Consider the following 13,895-nt stretch of genomic DNA (forward strand, 5'->3'; position numbering starts at 1 on the left):
ACTGTCACCCATTGCTTTGCAGCCTGTAACAGCCTTATGTGAGCTGAACAGCAATCGGTTCCACTTTCTTTTGTCTTTTAAGTGTGAAATATACTTACAAAATCATCTTTTAAATACAGAAATGCATTACAACCAAATTGGGCTATTAACAGCATCTCACGCCTCCTATGGCATTAGGGAACAGAGGTGCTTTACGGGCAGCTCAGGGTGGTGATGGAGACGGGAAAGCTTAATCTTCCCACTGGATGTCTGTGACCTATTGACAAACCTCATTTGGCACTCGAGAAAAAGAACGCTGGAATTTAAGACTCTAGGAAAGTGTGTTGGTGGCACAGATGAGGGACACAGATGCTGTGGACGCCTCTTCACCTTACCTGGAGTGCTAACTTGGTGGTCTACACGGCCATGATTGGTGCACCCTTGTCAGGGATGGGTGTCTTGCTTTCTCTCTTCCCTCTTCTTCCCAGCTCCTAAATCAGTCTGTGCTAACTGCCCAGGGAGGCCAGTCAAGGGGCAAGAACAGGGGAGAATGAGCTCAGACACTCGTAGGAGACACAGGAGTTAAAGGGCAAACTCTGCACATGAATGTTTCAGATGCAGTCTCTCCGAGGTCCTGGGAGCCATGTCACCCCAGCCTTAATCTTGAGCCCTCCCGCGCACACAAAGGTCTGCCTGTAGATTGCTGCCTGGCCCTCGTCAGGGTCCAGGACCAGTCTCCACAGTGCCTCGAGGCTCCTGGGGCTCTGACAGCGGCTGGTCCCTGGGGCTGGGTGCTGGCCTCCATGAGCAGTGCGGTGGCTCTGGTGTTGCAGGCACGCGCATGTGGCTCCGAGGCCTGGTTCTGTCCCTGGGCTGGAGGTCTGAGGTCTGGTGGCATGTGGTGGCAAGACCAGGTGCAGTGATGGGAGTGAGCTAGGGTAAAGAACCTGCAAAAACCCAAGGGCTAGCTGGCTTGGTGGCACATGCCTGTAATTCTAGTACTTGTGGGGCTGAGAAAGGAGGTTCACAGATTTGTGGCCAGCCTCAGCAACTTAGTGAGGCCCTGTTTCAAAATAAAAACTAAAATGCCCCTGGGTTCCATCTCCAGTACTGCCAATATATATATATATATAATCTGAGGGCTGGCAAGGGGTAGTGCCTACACTCTCAAAACTTCCAAATTCCAGCGTTGGTTGTAAGGCAGAGCCAGTCACCTTTGGGTTCTTCTGGGGGGGGGGAGTTGTGGCCTCCAGTGTGAGGACAGTGTGCCCATGTGGTCTACCCATGCCATGTCTTAGAGAGAAATCTTGGCGTTCCCCCAAGATGCCACTGAGAGTGCTGTGGACACCTGCTCAGGACTAATGGTCTGGATGATGGAGTTATGTGAAGAACACGTGGACCATCCGGCCAGTGGGCAGGAGCAGCCACAGATGGGGAGAGTGAAGAAGGTTCCAGAAAATGCTCAGTCCTTCCCTGACCAGCACTTAGTAGAGCCTCGGTGCTTCTGTTTTTTGCAGTGCTGGGGGTCAAGCCCAAGGCTTCGTGCATAATAGCCTGGCGCTTCCCTATCTGCTAAAGGATGTGGGGTTTTCCTCTGGATCTTCTCAGAAGTGAGTCAATGGCCTCTCGCTAGCACATGGTGGCGGCATGTGAAGTTGGTGTGGCCTCTATTTCCAGTCCTGATTTCCCTCCTGCGTGGGCCACTGCAGCGCTGGGGGTCCATGGGTGGCCGCATGTGCACTGCAGCAGGAGTGCATGGGGCCTGCCTGGGCCAGTCCCGCTGCTTTGCAGGACTTGGTCACTAGCAGGCCTGGCTTTCTCAAACAGTTTCACAAGTTGAGGGATTGTTTTTGTGTTTGTTCATTTTCAACCAGGACCTCAAAAGTCAGGGTAAGGTTAGAGCAAGTCCCTTCCCTTTCTGCATACTTGCTGTTTGATCACCTTTTTTGTTCTATTCTTCCATAAACCAGATATAAATGGAGTGTCAACTATTTTGAAGCACTGTTGCTTGTGGTAACAAGGCCCCCTCATTGTATGTCATCTGGATTTGGAGTCCCATGGTTGAGCCAGGGCTTCTGGAGTTCGGGGCCCCCAGGAGGCATGGCCCACACAGGGCCGCTGGAGGCTGTGCCCATCCCGTTGTCCAGAGATTCTGTCCCCCTGGTGCATGAGGCGTCTAAGCCACGGCGGCTACACTGCTCTCTCATGCCACATTCCCTCATTCCTGAATGCAGCAGCCAAGAACTGCCCCTCGTGACTATGGCCACGGCAAGTACTGGCCCCGCCGCTGGCCTGATCCTGCCTTTGTTGCCGTGCCCGTCTGACAGACTTCAAAGTGAAGGCCACACCTGGCCTCACCCTCAGGAGTCTGAACTGTTCCTTGGCTCTACGGCACAGGCCCCCTGGTGAGAGTGGCAGGCAGTGTGTACTGTACTGGGGCAAGTAAAATACTTGATTTCTCTAAGCTTTAGTTACACTTGTAAGATGGGAGAAATGTAGTAGTTATTCTATAAGGTCGTTGTGAGGTAATGAGATCATGTACACAACCCAGCACAATAAGCCCTCCAAATCCTGTTCATGAGTAAGTCACATACTCCTGGTGACAGGAGGGGAGGTGGGGATGCCGTCGTGCTCCACGAGGCCCAGCTTCACAGCTCGTGTTCTGCCCACACACACCGGCATTAGCTTCAGTACCTGGGACTCTTGGGTAGTAAGGATCACATTCAGATGTCTGGCTAGGGTTCAGCCAGGCCAGGAGTCTGTGTTAAATGGGGCTTTGGTAGCCTTGACCTTGACTGCTTCACCGTGACTGGTCAAGTGGGAAGGATATTACCAGTTGGTCATGCCACCAGAAACAGTCACTGGTGAGGGCTGCGAGGCCTACAGGAGTCCCATCCAAGGCCTGGTGGCCATGTGGAACCATCAAAAGCCCCGTGGTAAACAGGTAGGCCGGTGTGAGAACGTCAGCCTTGGGTCAGGGGACCCGGCTTCCACCCTGCTGTGGCACTTCTTGCCTGTGTGCCCTAAGCTGGCTTCCTCACCTCTAAAATGGGTGTTGTGAAGATGCAGTAAAAGAGTTCCAGGACTTCCGGGAAGATGGCGACCGAGAAAAGCGGGGCTTAAGAGCCCCGCTAACAACCAATCTCCATTACCACAAAACCAGCGCCTTTCATAGCCAGAAAACACCATCACCAGAAAAACAAAAAAAACCACCAGGCTCCAGAGAGAAAGCGGACTGAGAACAGAGCTCAGGGCCACAGAGGAGACACACGCGCCCGAGGACGCGGCAGCAGCGCCATACTGCCGGCGGCAGCGGCGAACTCAACGGACGGCTACAGCAAGCCGAGGTGAGCCACTGCGGAACAGCCAGGCGGGATTTCTCCACGCCGAGAGCGTCTAAAGCTCCCAGTGGCCGAGCTCAGCACACGCTGCAGGGATTCAGAGTGGAAATCAAAACCAGAGAAGAAAAAATACGCCAGCCTCACGGCCGAGGGCGTGGCAGAGGCGCCATATTGCCACCGGCGGCGGCAGCAGCAGTGAATTCACAGAGTCCAGTACAGCTACATCTGCGTACTCAAGAACAGTGAGTCAAATTGCAGGCCACAGAGGAGAAATCCCAGTACTTTACCTCCTGGGACTTGACCCAGTGAGGGAGTGGTGGTGGCAGAGATATCACACCATAGGAGAACGTGCAACCTGGCACCCCCCATAGTTTAAAGCAGCCTCTATCGACTCCCTGGGTCGGAGACTCTGTGATACAACCCAGTAAAGGAGTAGTGGGGTCTGAGATAATACAGACTCGAGATCCAGAGCACCTTAAGTGAAGTCATAGTGACCTAAGGGAAGAACCCAGAGAAGGCACAAACCTCCGAAATCATGGGAAAGAGGAATAACACTGGAGTAATGAATGCGCACAACCCCACAACATCAGAACCCAATAAAACAGAAAATCAGAGATCTCTAGAAGATCAAATCAGGAAAATAACTGTAGAAATAATAGAGGTGCTTCGAAAAGAACTCAGAGAGAGCCAAAAAGAGATAAAGGATGCAATTAATGAAGTAAAGGCCTCAATTCAAAGCACAAACAACCGATTAGACCACATGGAGAACAGAATCTCGCTCTTAGAAGATGAGCAATCCAAAAATGAATGCATAGTTTCTAATCTAGAAAAAAATATCCAACAGCAGGAATCTGACATGGAAGAAATATGGGCCCATCTGAAGAGAGCTAACCTAAGAATTATTGGAATAGAGGAGGGAAAAGAAAGTGAAACCAAAGGGATCAACAATCTCTTCAAGGAAGTAATAGCAGAAAATTTTCCAAATATAGAGCAAGAGGTTGATACACAGATCCAGGAAACTTATAGAACTCCCTTTAGACAGGATCGGAGAAGAGGATCCCCACGCCACATAATTGTCAAAATGACCAATGTGGAAGCCAAGCAGAGAATCTTAAAGGCAACAAAAACAAAGGGCCAAGTGACATTCAGAGGCAAACCAATTAGAATCACTCCAGACTTCCCAAACCAAGTCATGAGAGCCAGAAGGGCTTGGAGTAACATATTCCAAACTCTGAAAGAAAACAACTTCCAGCCAAAAATTTCCTATCCAGCAAAACTTTCTATCAAATTAGATGGAGAAATAAGAAGCTTCCATGACAAACAGAAACTGAAGGAATTTATGTCTTCAAAACCAGCGCTAGAGAAAATACTCAAAGAGATTAACTACAAAGAAGAAATAGGTAACACTCACCAGAACTAGAGAGACAAGATTTTCCATCCAACAGACAACTAAGATTGGTTATCTGTGGAGATTCATTATTTTTGTTAGTCTTTACCTATCTCTAAATTGTATTGTTTGCCTTTATTGTTGTTAATTTTTAGGATTTCTAGTTGGAATATTAATATACCTTCAGATATAGCATTTGGAAATATTTTATCCAGTTCTATTAGTAACTTTTAACTCTGTTTACATTGTCTTTGGATATACAATATTTTTTTTTATTTTTTAGGGAGTTTGTATATTCTTCTGTTGCCTGTGCCATTGAAATCATAACCAAGAAATCACTGCCAATTTCAATGTTGTGAGGTTTTATGACCCAGATTTTCTTCTAAAAGTTTATAGTCTTAAGATTTATATTTAGGTCTTTTATCTATTTTGAGTTAATACTTGTATGTGGGATTAGGTAAGGGTCCAATTTTATTCTTTTCCATGTAATTATTATTTTTCAACAATATTTAGTTAAAAGATTATTATTTCCACCACCAAATGTTCATGGAAACCTTGTCAAAAATAACTTGACAATATAGGGAAGAATTTAGCTCTGGGCTTGTATTTAACTCCAATGGTTTATATATCTGCCTTTAGAACAGTATTACACTGTTTCAATTATTGTAGCTTTATATGGTTTGAAATCAGAAAATATATATCTGCTAGCTTTGTTCTTTTTCAAGATTGTTTTGGGTATCTAGAATTCATATTCCATATTAGGATAGATTTTTTTCTGAAAAATAAATATATGAATATATGATGGTTTCACCTAAAAAAACAGAAAAAAATATGCTCTGGTAAGAAAGAAAGCAAAAAGAAATATTGAAATGTTATCTTTAAGTTATCAAAAGCTTGGTATCAGACAAATGAAACTGTTATGTGAGATTAACATTTTTAATTTTGGATAAATTGCTATAATACTAGATGTCAACCACTAAGCCAAGCATAGGAGGGAGGGATGGGGAGAGAATGGGGTGGGGATTGGGTGGGGGCTGACTGGGCGATGTGTGCATGTATGTCTACAAAAGTTTGTATCCCACTATGATGTATGAATACAGTGCACCAATAAAATAAAATTTAAAAAATAAATAAATAAATAAATAAATAAAGCTAAAAAAAAGATGCAGTAAAAATTCTAATTCATGTAGAACAGTTTGTGGGGCAGAGTGAAGTGATATGAAAGCGTTATTGTCACAATCAGTGTGTTATTCAGCTTTCTGTCATCACTGAGACAAAAACTCTGAGAAAACAGCTTAGAGAAGGGAAGATGTAGTTGGGCTCACAGAGTCAGAGGTTTCAGTTTATGGCCAGCTGGCTCCATCGCTCTGGGCCCAGATGAGGCAGAGCACCATAGTAGAAGGCGTGGCAGACAGGGCAAGGGCTGAGGCAAGATGGCATCCGAGGGCATGCCCACAGGCCTCCCTCCCTCCCACTAGTGCTACTTCCTGCAGCTTCTACCACTTCCCAATAGCCCATCAGCTTTAGTCGCTTGACAGACTAGTCCACTGATGAGGCCAGAGCCCAAGACCGCCCACTTCCCCAGACCGCCGCCTCTGAACACTGCTGCGCGGGGCCAGGCTTCAACACGAGTCTCTGGGGGCACTCCAGATCCAGCTGTAACGGTCAGGTCACATGTGCTGCACAGCTGCTCCCTGCTCCTTTTCCAGCTCCTGAGAATCCTCTGCCATTATAAACGGGGATATACAGCCGTAGGCTAGAGTCCTGGGCCCCTGGCCAGTGTGCTGGGTACCATGCAGGTCTGACCTGTACCTCTCCTCGCCCCATGAGGCTGAGCAGGAACCCAGCCCTAGTCTCCACGGAGTTGCTGACCCTCCTGGTGCTCCCCCCTGCCTGGTTGCACCAGAACAAAGCCCTTGGAGGATGGAGACGGGCTTCCCAGGCTGTCTTTCCAGGGGGCTGTGTGCCACTGGGCCCTAGGGGGCATGTTAGCCTGTTCTTCAGGATTGCTGAAATTAGAAGATCTCTGAAGAACCATTCCATCCAAGCTCCTCATTTTATATATGAGAAAATCAGGACCAAGAGAAGGGGGTGATCTGCTCATGGAATACAGTGATTTGGCTCTCAAGTGATTAAAAAGACACTGGAATCTGTATTGATTTTTATTTATAAACAAATTGACATAAAATAAGTCCAGACGATAGCAGGAACAACTGTGCTGCTGACCTGCTTACAAAGAAGCACGAGGGCAGTGGAGGGCATAGGACATTCCAGCCTGGAGACCCTTCCCTCCCCCAACTTAGGGCCTTTCTGGCCTAAAATTAGTAGGCCCAATCTTCTTCTGCAGCAATTCTGGTGAGGGCAAGGAGCTGTGGTAGGGACCATGTGGGAGAGCCCCCATTCCACTGACAGGGCTGGGGGCTACAAGGGGCCCAGTGAGGGAACAGAGGAAGAGATGACAGGACCTCTCCTCCTCACAGGGAGCACGTGAGTCTGTCCATTCCAAGCAGAAAGTGCCCAGGACAGTGTTCTCTGAAAAGGAGCCATGCCCATAGGGGTAGCCTCTCTGGGACCAGGGAAAGGTGGCCTCCCTCCTCCTGAAACTCAGTGTCTGGTGCAAAATAAGCATTACCCAGAGGTTTTGCCCAAGACCAGAGAATAAATTAGCAATAAGAAAAGATGACTTGTTTAAAAAAGGTAAAGGTCTGCACCATGAGTTTGGAGTCTGGGGATGTGGTGGGAAGGCAGCGGCCGTGCGGCAGTGAGATATTATACCAAGCCTGGCAGCTGGTGAGGGGGCTGCATGCCAGGGTCTCCTGAGGCCCTAGGGTTGGCCTCTTCCTCTGTCACTTGGAAGGTCTCAGTCTGAACTCCTGGTGAGAAGCCACTGGGCTTGAGAAATAAATAGAGGGGACCTCAGAGACACGGCAGGGCTGGGTGAAGAGCAGTGCCAGCCCTGGGCCCACACTCCCCTCCTCGGTCCTTCATGGAAGGACACACCATGGCAGGGAAGGGGTAGCAGTGGTGGTTCTACACAGCCTCTTGGAGTCCTGAGTGCCCAGAACCCACGAGGTGCCGGGAGCAGGCTGGCGGCCCTCCTTCCGAGGAGAATGCCCCATCTGCCTGGCCACTCAGTTGTCTCGCTGGGCCTCCTGCTCAGAACTTGCCCTGCTTCAGCCGGTCAATGTGGAAGGAGAGCTTGAGTGCGGGCCCCAGCTTCAGACCCATGTACTTCATCATCATATCACTGCGCAGCAGGAGCAGCGCCTTGCCGTCGATCTCCTGGTGGGCGGCAGGGCAGAGTGGGGAGGCACTGTCAGAGGCCTGTTTAGTCTGACCTAGGTTCTGGGTACAGGCCTCCAGGGGAGGCCAACCACATCAAGTGTGGTCACCTGCTGTGACACTGGCGCCTGCTGTCCTCCTTCCCGTCTCACGCATCCTTCCTCCCCAGCCAGGTAGGCCCTCACACAGGCTTGCACATGCGCCTCTCCCTGCTGTCTGAGAGGCAGTTTCCCTACCTCCAAGCCTCTGATACCCAGTTCAACTTCATCTCTTCCAGGAAGCCTTCCCAGCCGGTGTCCCTGTACCACCTGTTTATATTGACCCTGAGTTGCTATTCTGTGACTCATCGCCTCTCCTGAGCAGCAGTGAGACCTTCAGGCTGTTCTAGAGCCCTGCAAACCCACCCGATGTGAAAGACCTAAAGGCTCAGTGACAGGTGGCAGACCTGCTGAGAGCCAGGAGGAAGAGCCGCACCAAGCAGTAGCAGCTGTGGGATGCAGGTTTGAGCCCCTAATCAGGAGTACGGTCAGAGCAGGGATCAGGAGCAGTGCCTGGCCGTGAGCCAAGTGCTCACTGGAAGATGGTGAAGGCTCCAAGGAGCGAGTGGATGATGAGGGGCTGATGAGGTGGGGACTAAGGGCCGCTTGCTAGGGATTCCTTAATTTGGGCCAGGGCCCTGATTCTCATGCCCAGGCAGGTAGGAATGGGGAAGCAAGTACTCCTGGAAAGAGATGAGGTCTCCGTGCCTAGAACTGAAACCCAGGCCACAAACCAAGTAGGAATGTGGCTGAATCACCCTACATTGATAGAATAAGGTGAATGCAGTGCTCAGTGGTCTGTTTAAGACCCCAGATTCTCTTTGTAGGTTTTCATGGCATCTTCTGCATTCTGTTTCAAGGGATGGAGAACAAATACAGCCCTTAAGGGCCTACAGGCTGCAGCAACAAAACTCCTAGTGAATATGAGAGAGGTCAGGAGTAGCACCTACGTGTTTGCGAAAGAGGTCAGCGTGGGGTCCAAGCTGAGGATCAGCTTCCCGGACAAACTGCATCACATCCTCAACTGTCCACGAGGAGGGGTCCCGGCCACTGGATCGAGAGGCATCCCGACTCTCCAGGTATCGGTCTGACCCTGCAGGATAGGAGGCACCTACTGTAATGGGCAGGGACTGGCTGGAACATCCCCAGCACTCACCAGGCACAAACGGTGTGATGCTCTTGACAGCGCCTGAGCAAGGCCAGAGGCTGAGGGAGCCTAGGGAGCCAAGAGCTTTTATGCAGAGGGAAAGTCAAGTCTTTGCTCTATAGGTGTAGAGTCTGATGTCTGGAAATCCTTGAGGATTGGGGAGAAAAACAGGGGTAGGTAATACTCTAGGTGACCTCACTAAAGCCCAATATACTCAGATAGAAAACAGTTTTTATCTTGGCTTCCAGGAGTCTCAGTATTAATCTAGTGAATCTTGGCTCAAACATAGCTGCTATGGCCCTTGTGGGGTCTGGCATCTCTGCATTTTGACCATCCCCTGCCACAGAACCCTTCTGTGTCTTATCCCCTTTGCCAGGAATGTGCCTGCTTCTCTTCATTCTGTTCTTTACTTTGGGCAAGCTCTAACTTTGCTAAACAGAACTTGGCTTGGAGGACCAGCTCCTACATGAAACATTTTGTTTTAATAGCTCATTCTGTACATAGTTTTCTCATCCCACTGCCTAGTAATCTACTCTCTATAAAGCAGCCACAGGAACTTTTAAAAAGTAGCTTTTAAAAAAGTCGATCCCCTGGACCACACTGAAACTGATCAGCATGCTGACTGGGCGGAGGCAGCCTCATCTGTCCTTCTTCCTGTGGCCTCCTTTGTCTCGCACCGCACAGCTGTCTCCAGCCCCAGGCTCCAGAGCACTAGCTTTCTTTCTGTTTCTCGAGTGGGCTGTACTTTTGCCCTCTGACCTGTTTGGAATGCCCTGTCTGACTCAGCATTTATGTCTCATCTCAAGCACTGATTACTCAAAGAAGCCTTTCCCGACTTCCTAGCTAAAGGACTCAATTCCAGTCACTCTCAAATCAATTGCCTCATTTTTTCTTCCCATAGCACATATCACCACCCAGAATTATTTTACACATTCATTTATTTTATGCCTATTACCTGTCTCCTCTGTATGCTCTATCTTGTTGCTGCCCTGTCACCAACATAAAAACATGCTTGGTCTGCACACTGGCTGTCCAAGCGTGTCTGTTACATGAATGAATGCGGCAGTTACTTGTGCATTCTTGTCTCCCCCCCGACAATGGCTCTACTGCGGCAGGTACTGGCTTTGCTCATGTCTGCATCCTCAATATTGGAGATACCCTGCCATACAACTACTAAATGTAAGAGCTAAAATGTGCTTGTGAGAGTAGAAAGGCTGAATCTTTAACTATCTCCTGAAAAGGCTAAGAATCTCCTCCCATTTTCCTTCATTCTGGGTCCTGGTTCAAAAAGTCAAAGCACATTTAGCTCGGCTGGCCCAACCCCTCCTTTCTGAGGAAGAGATTCTAGCAAATTTTCTTTCAAGCTATGGTTGAGCATTGAACAGACCAGGGGACTAGAGTTACAGATATCTCAACAACTTTTAAGGAGTATAAGTTGGCAGAGTTAGAGGGGGCTCTGTGAGCTACTTACTTTTCCCTGCTCTTATATCCATTATGAAGCTGGATGCAATGTCCCATGCCTGTCTGTTATCCCAATACTTGGGAGGCTGAGACAAGAAGATCACAGGTTTGAGAGCTGCCTCAGCAACATAGTGAAACTCAACAACCTAGTGAGATCCTGTTTAAAAATAAGAAAATAAAATAAAATAAAAAGGGCTGGGGGTATAGCTCAGACATAGAATGTCCCTGGGTTCAATCCCCAGTCTGTCTCTGCCTGCCGGCCTATCTATCTATCTATCTATCTATCTATCTATCTATCTATCTATCTATCTATCTGTGTTCCTCTAAAATTCATATATTGAAATTCTACCTCCACCAAGGTGATAGTATAAGGAGGTAGGACTTTGGGTAGAATTTTCATGAGATTAATACTCTTTTTTTTTTTTTTGTACTAGGGATTGAACTCGGGGGCATCCTACCTCTAAGCTACACCCAGCCCAATTTTATTTTTTATTTTGAAAAAGGTCTAAGTTATTGAGTTTGGCCTCAAACCTGTGATCTTTCTATCTCAGCCTCTTAAGTATTGGAATTCCAGGCATGTGCTACCATGCCTAGCAAATTTGTCCTTTTTTAAAAAAAAATAAAAGAGGACTGAGAGCCATTCCTCTCCCTTAGGCTATGTGAGGTTATAGCAAAAAAGGCCTCTGTTAACCAGGAAGAGGGTCCTCATCAAACACTGGGTCTGCTGGCACTTTGATCTTATACTTCCAGCCTCTAGAACTAGGAGAAAGAAGTTTCTGTTGTTTATCAAAATGGGTTTACAGCATCTTGTTATAGCAGCCCAAATGGACTAAGATAATTCACATATACAATGCTGTTATTTATTTGCTTGTTGGTCAGCGTACTTCTGTGAGGTTATACACTCCATGTGAGCAGGTGGGAGTGAGCTGTAACTCTTGCAATGGTCAAGAGTGATGTCTCTAAGATGGTGACATATGAGCAAAGCCCTGCAGCAGAAGAGTGACTGGCATGTTCAAGGTAAGCAGGAAGGTCAGAGTGCTGGAGGGGAGGATGAGGGAGACAGTGGCATGGAATAATGTCTGTGTGTGCTGGAGAGGGACATTTAGGTATTAACAGACAATGGAGGGCTTTGTAAGCCACTGGAAACCACTGGCTTCTCTCAGTGACAGGTAGGTTTTGAGCATAGGAGTGGCACACACTAACTTATATTGAAAAGGATCACTCTCATGGCCTGTGTGGATGACAGACTTTAGATGGGGGAGGGGTAAAAGGATAGAAGCAAGAAAGAACAGTTGAAAAGGAAGCTAGCTATTTAATAATCCAGGGAAGAGAGAACAATGGCCTGCACCAAGTGATAGTGGAGAAAGTGGTCCACTATGTGAACGCTGTTATATAAATCATAAACAAGCCCCGCCACTGTCAGCGCATGTGACCTTTAAAACAGTCCTGGAAGGAAGGAGGTATCATCACCATCTTTAGAGAGGAGGTAACCGAGGCCCAGAGTAATGAAGAGACTTGCCCAAGACCACACAGCTAGGAAGGAGAAAAGTTAGTGCCCCTTCTCTAGCTTCTCCTATTCCTGTTTCTGCAGATAGCCTAGTTCAGCACCTCCCCCACCACCCTGCCATTGTGTGCAACTGGCAGCTGCCCTGCAAAGAAGGCTGATTGTCTCAGTGTGGGAATGACTGCAGCAGGTGAGGCACAGCCACAGGAGGATGTGCCAGATGAACACTCATGCCTAATCTCTCGGATTAATGAAATAAGTCAGGGGATGGACTCAACATCTAAATTCTTAGAGACACGTTATTCTAAGGCCAACAGAAGCCTCTAGCCTTATGAAGCTCTCAGGGTCAAAAGAAGTTCAGATTATAACCTGGCAGACAGACTCACAATGTGTTCCAAAGGAAGAGTGGAGTTCCTGGGAGAGCACAGTGCCATCTGAGGCCAGTGTAACTAGAGGTAGCCTATCACAAAGCTCCCCTAGCAGAAAAAGGCCCGGGGAAACAACAGTCATAGTGAAACTCCACATACCTGGGGAATGATTTAGTTTCCAAAATGATTCCACATCCCTTCTTTCTTTTGATCCTTTTAACACTCCTGTGGAAAGAGCAGGGTGGTATCAGCAGATCCAGTTTCCATGTGTGGAATGTTCTGCATACAGGACGACCTGAGAGGTGAGACAGCTTACCCAGGTTACAGGCAGGGAGGGGAGTGACACTAGAATCAGCTTTCAGCTCGACCTTACTTAAGGTCTCTTTCTAGCCCATTTTGCAACCTGGCCAGGGTGGTGGGAACACCACGGGTTTCTTCCTCATCTCACTTTTCACGAAAGCTCTCCCTCCTTCTCCTGAGGTCACCTGTCATTGCTCATCTTGCTGATGGAGTCTTTTTATTCCTTCGCATCTTACACATCCCTGGGGGGGGGGCAGACTGGGGTGTGGAGATGGCATCTTCCTGGCTTCCCACTGCTGCCTCTAGACCATCCTCTTATGAAAGCTCATGGTCGCCAGACCACATATGTACCCAACCATCTGCTCTTCCTGGTCACTGTTGTGTCTAGATCTCTGGGTTACTGCCCCTTATTAAACGAAGACTTTTTGGTACTTAGCTTGCCACTTACTGTTCTACCCCAATTCCTGCCATTATTCTTAGAGGCAATCCATTCAATCACCATGCCTCTAGCAACTTCTACCCTACTTTACTATGGATACCTACTGCCAAGGTGACTCAACTGCCTGTTTCTTGCCATCATTTTGAACAAGTGTACTTCAAAATTTTAAATATCTCATTTGCTGACCCCAAGCCAGCTTCTCCTTTTTCTAACTCTTGAGACTTATGCCCACTGCAGTCATCACTGCACACTTTTTCCCAACCCAAACCTCACAGCTCATGATCCTCACTGTCCAGGCCCCACGGATTTCCTCACATGTTCATCTGCTCCTTTCTACTCTTCTCAAATTGTCTTTTCTCATCTATATCTAGTTTGCTAAAAAACACAGAAAAAAACCATAGCTCTTGAAACTAGTTCTCCAAGCATACCTGGGTTCCTGATCTATCCCTCCCTCCCTCCCTCCCTCCCTTTCTTTCTTTCTTTCTTTCTTTCTTTCTTTCTTTCTTTCTTTCTTTCTTTCTTTCTTTCTTTCTTTCTTTCTTTCTTTCTTTTTGTGGTATTGAGGACTGAACCCAGGGTCATTGTACCTCCACGCTATGCCTCTAGCCCTTGTTATTTTTATTTTTGTTTTACTGGGATCTTGAACCCA

General features: G+C 47.9%; 1 protein-coding gene across 5 annotated transcripts in view; it reads right to left on the reverse strand.

Moving 5' to 3' along the window:
• Positions 1–7,785: 7,785 nt before the first annotated feature.
• The window catches only part of SCMH1 (Scm polycomb group protein homolog 1), a gene marked incomplete at its 5' end in the record, with an annotated part of 94,241 nt that continues 88,131 nt past the window's right edge, over positions 7,786–13,895 (reverse strand). For 3 of the 5 annotated variants that reach the window (XM_080690777.1, XM_080690780.1, XM_080690779.1), the window contains 3 exons: positions 7,786–7,989; positions 8,978–9,120; positions 12,667–12,732. In XM_080690777.1, coding sequence (XP_080546903.1) covers positions 7,864–7,989; positions 8,978–9,120; positions 12,667–12,732 — 335 coding nt within the window. In that variant the 3' untranslated portion in view covers positions 7,786–7,863. The remainder of the gene's footprint in view (positions 7,990–8,977; positions 9,121–12,666; positions 12,733–13,895) is intronic. The other 2 variants (XM_080690778.1, XM_080690781.1) reach the window with 1 other exon arrangement.

The sequence above is a fragment of the Muscardinus avellanarius genome (genome assembly GCF_963383645.1).
Source record: "Muscardinus avellanarius genome assembly, chromosome: 3".
NCBI lineage: Eukaryota > Metazoa > Chordata > Mammalia > Rodentia > Gliridae > Muscardinus > Muscardinus avellanarius.